Here is an 11,413-nt window from a genome sequence, read left to right as displayed (position 1 = left end):
AAAATAAGCCATGAAACCACATACTATAAAAAAAACCCACAATGACACAATTCCTTATGAGGGAGAGTTATAAGAAATTTAATTAACTACATTCTTACTTCATTCAAAGTAAAATATAGTTCGTCATTCGCTCAATGAGTGGGGGTTCAACAATTTCGACTTGAGCAATAGGGGTTCAACTTGAAGTCTTCACACACAACCAACAATAACAAGCAAGAGTATGACAACCTCATGAGTCAAAACAAAATTGTCGCTTCAGAACAATCCTTTAAGACATTATCTATATATGTGATAAGACAATATCTATATGACGATCACTCCTTATGAGGGACATAATCTTTGAATATTGTAGAAATGAATATCATATGAAAATCACAAATGAAAAGGGATACCGACCATATTTACCTTCATCTGAGTCTGGTTCACCCTCACCATCACCCTCACCTTCTGGGTTATCATATGTGGGGTGAATTCTTGGTTGGTCCATCGTAGTTAAATCTTGCACAAAATCCACATAAATATGAATGTGGCCATCTTCACGAGGAGATGAATCTGTAAAGAACTCTTTCACTATTGCATCAGTATCTAGAGGAATCTTCATGCCCCTAACCAACCAATAAACGTATGTATCATCATTGGGAGGACATTCAATAGCTCGATGTATCCAACCCAACAACTGCCCTCTAGTCACTGGTATCATCTAGAACTTGAGTTGAGCTTCAACAATGGTCCCCCCTTCGTACTCAAACATTTTTATCTTGTTGATCTTATTAACAATCCAAAGCCCTCCGTAATGCAGCTTGATGAACTTACTATCAAGATGAGTGCCATCGGTGGCATCATCTCCATCTCCATCTCCATTGGCATCGCCATCAACATCAACATCAACATCTCCATCTCCATCTCCATCACCATCGCCATCGCCATCAATATCTTCCTCTTCATTTTCATCTTCACCCAAAATTGCCTTAAGTTGTGCATTTTCAGACTTGAGGACAGCGTATTCGCTCCTCAATCTCTCACACTCGGTCTCAACCTCTTTCGGTTCATAGCATCGGTCTAGAAGAATTTGGTCTTCCTTGATATCTCTGAGCACTTGACTTACTTTTAAGGAAATTTGATCCTGAAATGAAAAACTGAAATTTAATGGAGAAATCAAAATCATATAATCCACGAATACATCCCACCATTCTTCATTGCTAACATTGATCCATTAATGTAGTGATATATGTCATATATCATTTCAAATCTAAATGATATATTATGATACAGAGAAACTAAAAGGAACCCATCATGCCACATCGATAGAATATAGATGGAATTTTACTTCTAAGAAATCAATGATTTACAAGATGAACAAGATAGAAGATTACAATTAGGATGGTATATATGGCATGTAACATTCCAAATAATGGATAATATATAGTATGTATCATCCTTACTTTGGCAAACCAAAACTTCCAGTAAGAATGGTGAGAACCAAGTGATAATGGTGTTTGGATAAGATGGTATATGGTATGTAGCGTTCCAAATAATGGATGATACATAGTATGTATCATTCTTACTTTGGCAGACCAAAACTTGATACAGAGAGGAGCTCTCACTATGTTATAAAGAGGAGCTCTCACTTCACTCACTTAGAATGATCTCTCTCACTCACAAATTTCCGGTACGCCCTCTCGACTATTTTTATTGCATATTAGTGCATCAAGATCCGTTAAAAAAATATGTTCTGGCCCCCACAAATGTGGCCCAATAAAAGCCCAATTCAATACAAGCCCACACTCAGAGCCCATACTCATAGCTTATCTACCAAAAAGCCCATGCTTAGAGCCCATGCTCAGAGCTTATCTATAAAAAAGCTCACGCTCAGAGCCCATGCTCAAAACTTATCTACAAAAAAGCCCACGCTAAGAACCCATGCTCAGAGCTTATCTACAATAAAGCCCACACTCATAGCCCATGTTCAAAGCCTACATACCCACGTAAAATCAATATCAATTGAGCACATGTTTTGCGAGTCAAACAACTTCGTCCACAACTTCTACAACTTCGTCCACATTCAAGATTCACTTCCATCAACTTCATATCGTGTGACAGTTCTCCCGCCAGTTCTCCAACTTCATCCCACGGTTTGACAGTTCTCCTGCCCAGTTCTCCAACTTCATCCCACGATTGGACAATTTTCCCTCCAGTTCTCTAACTTCATCCCACGATTGGACAGTTCTCCCGCCATCTCTCCAACTTCATCCCACGATTGGACAGTTCTCCCGCTAATTCTCCAACTTCATCCCACGATTGAAATATTGGAGAACGAGGAAGTAACTATCACCAATCCTACCTATAAAATCCAACCTTTATCATTTTTCTAGAACTACGCCATCGAGACTTGATCCCAAACAATACATTTGGGTACGTAGGCAACTTCACACTGAAGTCTAGTCTCATCTTTCCCCAACAACCATCTCCTTCACCATCTCCAAAAACATTATTTCTGACCCTCAACTGGTGTGTTTTGGCAAATCTTGCTGAAACATATTTGGCACCGTCTGTGCTCCTACCCTCAACCACAAAACAAAAGTTATGTCAACGGCTTCTCGAAAAACAAACAATGGTGAAAGTTTCCCTCTTGCAGCACAAGTTCAGCATTCACCTTCTGCTGGGAATTCACTTTCCAAGTCCGATGGTCCTTGGCCATCTGCGACTGAGAGAGTGGGTATTTATGTATCCGATCTATCAACTCATGTCGACCGTCGTCTCCGACAATTAAAGAGCAAAAATAACAATCTGAAGAAACAGCTGCGTCAACTTCTTGAAGATGATTCAGGGTCCACGGCAAAAAGTATTTGGGATCATTTGAACACTGAAGCATCTCTATCAAAGACTCCAAGTACAAACTCCAGCACCAAGAGAAACCGTGCGAGTCGCTTACGAAAGGCTTCGCACAAACAGAATGTCGAAAGCCAACACTTTCTAGTATAATCGTAAGCGAATCCACAAACTCCTCTGCCGACCTTGATGCTAACCACCCTGTGAGGGATCACCAACTCACAAAAGATCTCATGAAGAAAACAGGGTTAGCTGATTTGAACCGTACTAAGGGATATCGGCAAAATATCCATATAGGTCGACAAGGTAGACTACCCAACTAATGAAGTTCCTACCCTAAGCTCTAGAAGGGGTAGGCAAGCCACTGCAAGTCCTCGTCGCAATAGCAGTATGCACCAATCTCACCAGCACTATTCACCAAGCAGTTCTAGTTTACAACCTAATCGCTCAAGTTGTAGTCCTAATCCAAGAGCTCATTGTCGGCTGAAGTATGTTGACAATGGTAGCGATGGAGATGGAGACTCACTTGCAACAAGTCAAGAAAATGGTTGTGACAGTCCAGCACTCCGTCCGTATTCTCCTGATGTTCACCATAGGAGATGAAGGAATCAATCACCTTCACCTGCATGGACGGGTCGACGAGAACTCACTCCACCTCCTCCGAAGAAATCTTGGCCAAAACGTTCACAGTTCGGTCGTGACCATCATCGAGAGAATGTTCCATTTTCTGAACGACATCTCCATGAGATGATATTGAAGGCTGTTAATGATAAGGAGTCACGAGAAAACAAAATTTGAAATTTCGCTATAGAGAGTGGTATCAATTCTCCCTTCTCTCTCCAAATCCAAACAACCGTTCATCACAAGGACTTCAAGCAGCCAGAATTCGAAAAGTATGATGAGATTGATGGAGATCCTTTGATGCATCTTGTTAATTACAGAAACAAGATGATCTTATGGACTTTCGATGATGCTCTTCTTTGCAAGTTATTCCTATCCACACTCATTGGAATTGAGTCAATGAGATGGTTTAACATGCTTCCAGAAAGATCCATCTACAATTTTACTGATCTTGCTTACAAGTTTGCCGAGCATTTTCATCACAACTGGAAAGAACCGAAAAATATTTATTCTCTATTCAGTATTAAACAACAAAAGGATGAAAAGCTCAATAAGTTTGTTGCGAGATTTCAGAAAGCGGTTGTTGAAATTCCATATGCATCTGATATTCTTGTCTTTTATGCTTTCAAGGAAGGCATTAATTATGATAGGGATGGCGTTTACAACTCCATAGTAAAAGACGTCCCAACAACTCATTATGAACTTTTTGCTCAAACTCAACAGTTTATTCGAGTTGAAGATGATGCATCGGCACGAGTTCACAGAGATAGGGATCGAATAAGCAAGTCGTAGGAACAAAGTCAAAAACCAAAATTTCAACAAACAACAGATCAAAAGTCCAAGAGTGATGGTAGGCCACAACAATGGAACGGCAAAAACAAAAGAAACTTCCCGAGTTAAAGCTTACCACCCTCAACGAGAAGTATGCTATTATTGGTCCCTACAAATTTAGCAATTCACCCTTCAGTTAAATATTCCTATGTGTACTTTTTATATATTTTTACTCAAACTTGTCCTTCTCAATAACATTCTTTAAAATCTCAATTCTAAATGATGTTTCATATATGCGCAATCCAACACTAGATGAAAACTATGTTAACATGTCGTAATTTCTTTAAATACAACAAAAGGTCGTACAAACAAAACCATAATAACTTAAGAGAGTTCTAAAAAAATGTAGTGTTACACTTATCAAAACCAAAACTTACCTTTGCTTTACTCTTTTTGTCCAGCCCCTCACCTACTACTTGTGGGAACTTGTGATTGAGCACACTCAGATCCCACTTTGCGCACCTAGGGTATTGCGTTTCATAATCATTGACTGGTGAGATGAAGTCCACCGTATGCTCACAGAACCAGTACTATCATTGAAAAAAATGAAATAAAAAAAACATAGTTATTATTCAATCACTCAATAATAAAACCTATAATACCACTAAAGTGGGTTAAATACTTACAAGTAGTTGTACCACACATGTAGCAGTGCTCATTGGGCTTTTAGCACTGTGTTTTCTAATCTGCTTCATCATGTGGTCAGAGATTGTTGTTGGTCACGACACTTTATTCATTTCTTCGAAACTGTAGATGTAGTACACGTATGCTGAAGCCAGAGTAAAATTAGATTTTGTGAAGAAGATGGAGTTGAGCATAAACAACACCATCAGCTTGGCAAAGTCGGCTATTGACTCCTTATCTTCTTTCTTCACAACTCCTTCTAGTGCACTCCGAATTTCAGAAGTGGTGATGAGGCTAGCGTTGAAGTATTTCACTTTAAAATCAAGTGCATCCCTACTCAAAAACTTCTTGTCTGGTTTACTTACTGCTTCAACAACATTCTCGCCCTACTTTGGTAGCCTAAAAGTCAGGCTCACATCCTCTGGAGTTAGTCGCACACTAACTCTGTGTATTACGAAACACCCCTCCTCTGCGTTGAATGCTTCAATGATAGTCTTGATGACTTGACTAGACTTCGAAACCATCTTGTCGGTCAGCTTTGAATCATAACAACATTTGAACAGTGGGAAGAAAGGGGTTTTCTTCATGTCTTCCAAGTGACACTCTTTGATTGCACTTTCAAAAGAGGGTTCACCCATAAGATTCACCAAAGACGACATTCCACTCCGGAATGGAGTTACCTTTCTCTTTTTGTTCCTCACTACCTCTTCCTCTTGCTCATTTGCTTTGTCTTTCCCTCTAGATTTGTCCTTTCTCAGTTCCTAATATAAGATATTTGTTGTGAATAATGTAATGGAAGACATAAGACATAGGATAGTTTTGTAGTAACATTGTATACTACATTAGATAATATATACACATGGCAAAATATATACGGTGCATCATCCGTCATACAGCATATAACAAATCAATGACACTTAAATTCACAAATAAAATCTTACAAGAGTGTTGCATTTAACACAACTCATGCATGCATGCTCTGTGACATGCACAACATATAAAGATGCAACATAAATTAATCAAATGCCGATAAGAATGCATGAAACCAATAATTAAATCAAACGGATGCAAAGACAAAAGAAAAACGGGAATAAAATCCTAATATAAACAAACTAAGTATAATAGAAGCTTACAATTGTGAAATAATTATAACAGGATATTGGTGTAGAATGTTGGGACACACAGGAAATGAACCGTACAACGCAAGGGTCAAACTTATGCTACTTGATTCCCTTGCGCAAACTAGGAGAAATCGAAACTCGGTAGATCTTATGTGACAACCAGAGTAAATGTAGTGCTAGTGCTAGTGCTACCAATTGACATCTTGATTAATGCCTTCAAAGGTTATTAAGACTAAATTGGAAAATTAGGGCCTACTGATAACAGAAGCATATAACTTGTAGAAATTTATTCAGAACATCGCAAATAGAAGATGAGAAAGGCTAAGGAACCCTTTGGCAGTACATAAGGGCTTAATCAGTTTCATGTCCCTAAAGTAGTTAATGCCCCTACTCAAAGTATCTTTAGCAATGGCTAAGAGTAAAGGAGACATTGGGTATCCTTGTCGGAGGCCCCTACCCATTTCCATAAAGCCACAAGGACCTCCATTCAAGAGCACTTAAATTTGCTATAATCCATTTAACTCTCGAATCCATTTAACGTCAATACTATGGCAAATGGTCCAACAACATGCACTGGTTCAAATCCAGGCATCATCACAAAGAATCCTATAAATGATGTTTCATCACCCTACTTTCTCCATTCTTCTGATCATCCTGGATCAATCCTAGTTTCCACTCCAATAAATGGTGAAAATTACCCAACATGGAGAAGATCTATGAAGATGGCTTTGAATGCCAAAAACAAACTTGGATTTGTTGATGGAAGTCTATCTAAACCCTTTGCAGGTGCAACTGAAATTCAGGCATGGGAAATATGCAATGACATGGTATTATCATGGATTCTCAACTCCATTGATAAAACACTTATATCTAACATCATCTATGCATAAACTTCTCACAAGGTATGGCTCGATCTTGAAGAACATTTTTCTCAAAGTAACAATCCTAGAATTTATCAATTGAAGTAAGGTATTTACAACCTTCACCAAGATCAACAGCCGTTAACCTCTTATTACAACTCTCTCAAATCCTTTTGGGATGAGTTAAACAGTTACGCCACCGTAACTGAACGCACTTGTGGCGCGACCAAAAGCATCAAGGACATGCATGAAAAAGAGCATGTTTTCCAATTCCTCTTTGGCCTTAATGATACTTATACCCCCATTCAGAGCCAAATTATTGCGAATGATCCCTTACCCCAAGTCAGTAAGGTTTACAAGACTGTCTCGGGCAAAGGCCGAAATAGGGGCCATCACACACAGAACAGGCAACTAAAGATGCGGACTAGACCACATACAAGAAAGAAGAAGCGCTCCTCCGCGACACGACTGGTGATGGTACGAAATGAGACCCAATAAGAAGGCCTACTTCATTACTGCCGAATGCGCGTTGATATACCCCAGTAATGTAACACACAGCTAAAGGTCCCAGAAGGCGATAAATGGCATTTTTGTTCATACCATTTGATCAAGCTATGAGAGGATGCCTACCACTCGGCGGAAGCCTTCTTATTAGAGTCAGTCTCGCTTAAACTTAAAGTAGGTCTAACAACCGCTTATTCTCCGTCAACGGTATCCGTTTCCATTCTTAAAATATTATTCCAACCATGCGTCTCATTAAACTAAGATTTCTCCTCTGCACGCCCTGATTCTCTCTCTAGTAACCTTGAAGCTACTGGTGGAACTGCCAATAGACAACTTCCCCTATCAAAACCAGCAAGAGGCACTCTATCTAAGCCTTCAGGAACAGAACCATAAAACACAACAAATGTGAATGAAAAGAAGATCACTACAAAGGCATCGGCATGAGGTCTTTATAATACACGCGCCGGGGGTGACGAACTTACAAAGATTAGTTACAAGAGTCACCTTACACTTAGGAGCCTTCGAAAGCCAAGCAAGCATTTGGCCACTAGCAGCCTAGACAACTAACAAAAAGGCATCGGGGGAGCAGGGCTAGCGGAGATGATCCCATATTCCGTGGATTGAACCGTGCAGGGGATAATGCATGTCCTCAAAGAAGGAGAGGTAGCACGCTAGTTATATGTAGTTATATGCATCCGCCTCTATCTCTATCTCCACTACTGGATCGAAATAAGAGATTGCAGAGTGAAGTAAAAGAAGAAAGAGTTGTCGGCTGCTACTAAGAAGAACCTAATAGAAGATCCATCCGGATCTACTACTAGATATACTTCCCGATCAACTGCTATTTGTGTTTGCTCTGGTACTTATAGCCTCGTATACGAATAATAAAGGGGAATTCAAATTTAAGTATATTATGTCAAATCGGATTATTATGTCCTTTAAGCAGAGGTAAGTTTACTTACACTAGACTGAGATCTTGAGCTTTCCTAAATAGTGAGATATTGAGCCCATTCCCTTCCTATTAGCCCCTTCTTCTTCTGCCCGAAGGCACTTGAAGACTGCTAGCTCGCCTTCTAATTCTGCCTTAAACTAATCAATAGTGCTCTCTTTGAATCAATATAACTAGACCATCTCTTGACCTGAGACAAAATGGGACTCCTACTTGCTTGCAACAGCCTCTTCCTCGTGAGCTACGTCCATTCCAATAGGACTTTTTCCGTTTTCCCGGTCAAAATGGCAAATCATACGAGACATCGAAATAGTGCAACTTTCATCAACCCCCGGGATTTTTGGCTGTGACTCAAATTCCTTTAATAAATGGGAATTCAATCATGCAATTTTTCATCTCCCCCTGTAAAAATGGCTTAAAGTAAAATTCCTTTCATTCGGGGCATCTCAATTTGAGGAATGTTTGTGATGAAACACCGTGTTTTTTGCTTGTTTTTGGCCATCAAATGGGCTTGTTTTCCCGCATGAAACACCTTCTAGGCCATAAACACCGGGCTATCCAAGCGATAATCAGAATTCTCTATTTGAATTTCGTTAAAAAAAAAGGCTTATGCTTCGAAAATGCATTGATTTGACCAATAGGATAGTACACCTTCACGGCACTGCAGGGGTTTTCAAACAAACTCTTCATAGTTGCCCGCCCCTACAGCTAGAGTTATCTCGTATTTACACCGTTTCTCTCCTTCACTTGTAATTGTTGATAGATGAAGCCCTACCTGGACTATTCTATAATTTAAAGAAAGATCTCCGCTCGAGCCTATCTTCTTTGAGCTAGACAGCCCATCTCTAATCGATGGAAAACAAAACCGTACTCGATACCACCCCTCTTTTAAGGCAATCGGGAATGCATTTACTTTGCTTTCTTCTCACTGCCTAGTATATATTATATTATTCATTTATCCGGAACCCTATCTTAACCCTTGCCTTTCTCTAGCCTAGTCCAATTCAAACCTTTGCCCTAACCTAACTCCGTAGGGATTCTAAAGATTAGAAAGACTATCAACCAAGCATAAGGATGATGCCCTGCTGACTCTATTTTTATTGCCCATGACCGCCCTAAGTGAGAGTAATGGATTTGCTTCCAAGGGAACATAGATCAGGATGGAATCATGAACAAAGAACTATTTTGTGGGTTGGTCTATCGATCTCTCCTTAAGTGCGCAACTTACTTATTGCATTGATTTTCTCTTTCTCCATGGACTATTATTTTTTTATTGATCCCTTAATTCATACAAATTAGTGGAAGTGGATGTTGGATTTTGATAAGCAAAGTATTTAATAATCCCTTTACTGAGCTACGGACCTCCTAAACACCTGCCTACATCAGTCTTTGCTGCTGGTTTTAAGGTTACTCCGCTTCCCTGGGCTATGGACTTGAGTTCGGGAACGGATAGATATGAAGTTGTTACTTGAACGGGTGAACTACCTACTTTTTTAGACTTCTTAGCTCTTGCGAGAAAGCGAATGATCCCTTACCCCTAACTACATATAATATAACAGTGTCTTCTTCATTTATCTTCCACAAATTCACAATAAAATGTCGTAATGGATGTTAATGGCATGGGTCGTGGAACTAGTCACTTTGGTAGACAAGGACGTGGTCGTCCTCAGTATGAACACTGTGGTACAAGCTGCTGAGTACGGGATAAGGATGGCTATAAGACACGGCATTCAGAAGATAAGAGTCCAAACAGATTCACAGAATGTCCTAACCTTTCTCACAAAGGACAAAAAGCATCAATGGCAAGCAGAGAAAATGATCAAAGACATTAGAAGGATGGAGGAAGCTTTTGAGTTATTTAGTATCATCCATGTGTTTAGGGAAGCAAATAAAGTAGCTGATGCTTTAGCTAGTAACATACCTACTATTAGCTATATAGAGTTAGTACCTAGTTCATTTTCAAAAGATGTAAAGAAAATAATGTATGATGATGCAAGTGGCAAACAATATGTAAGAGAATGTAACAAGCTATTATTTTATTTATGAAAAGGGGTAGGAGACCTCTATAAAAACCTTGCTTTCTAACCAAAAAAAAAACCCTATTATGGGGAGAAGTTTTTTTTAAAAAAAAAAGAAGCTAGGAATAGGCTGACCCTCACCTACATTAATTAACCAAATCTTACATAGGTGGTACCTAGAGAATCCTCCTCTATGAGTCTAACCTTAGCTTATTATGGGGAGAAGTTACTTTTAGCTGTACTCTGACATTTGGATTGGAGCCAACTACTTGTGCATGGACTACTAACATTTCACAAATACATATAACATGTTAACTTGTTCCGATAAATTCCAATTATTTTTGAAGAAACTAGTTTAAATGTAAAAAAAACTATAATCAAACAAACAAACAAACTCTTATATACGATTCCAGAACATGGCATTTCAAGTTGGCTTTTCTGAAATTTATAGAAAATTATTGGATATGCAACAAGATCTTTAAAGTTAAAAAAATAAGTTTAAAAGTGATTTTACCTGTGACTCTTCACATGATTTTCGAGATTTTGAAGAAGCAGAAACTTTCTGAGATTTAGCAGTGGATGCTTTACGAGATTTATCTACCTTACGAGGCTCCTTGAACCTCAATGTACCTGGGTTGATGACATCATATCCCCCCTGCGAAATTATACGTGCTCTTTTCCTTTTACCCATTCTTCTTTAACAATAATTACTAAAAAATTGCTTTGCAATGGGGCGCAAGTGTAGTAATCGGCTTCTTCCGTTGTCGAGAAGAACGAAGTAAACCCTGCAAGGGGAAAAGCAATCAAAAATGATAACCAATATTTAGTCATCAATAAGGCGACAATGAGCGCTATAAACCGAATCTAGACTGGTTACACTCCGTCGCCAACTAAACGTCACTAAACTAACGAATACATAAAAATAAAATAAATCAGCAGCACAAGAATGAAAAGGTATCATAAGAATCAAACTTCTACCATGCCAATTATCCAAAACACCTAGAAAATCTCTATAGAAGCAATCGCATAGGACACCGGCCATAAACAATCATATAG

The 11,413-nt window shown here is 39.0% G+C and overlaps 1 protein-coding gene across 1 annotated transcript; it reads left to right on the top strand.

Annotated features, from left to right (window-relative positions):
- Positions 1-6,574: 6,574 nt before the first annotated feature.
- LOC147493670 (uncharacterized) lies at positions 6,575-6,916 on the top strand. Its single transcript, XM_086567901.1, has one exon. It carries the CDS (start codon positions 6,575-6,577, stop codon positions 6,914-6,916), a length of 342 nt encoding a protein of 113 aa, XP_086424027.1.
- Positions 6,917-11,413: the final 4,497 nt, after the last annotated feature.

Source organism: Coptis chinensis, chromosome 6 (genome assembly GCF_015680905.1).
Source record: "Coptis chinensis isolate HL-2020 chromosome 6, ASM1568090v1, whole genome shotgun sequence".
NCBI lineage: Eukaryota > Viridiplantae > Streptophyta > Magnoliopsida > Ranunculales > Ranunculaceae > Coptis > Coptis chinensis.
The sequence above is the reverse complement of the archived record's forward strand: the minus strand, read 5'-3'. Positions and strand labels throughout refer to the sequence as shown.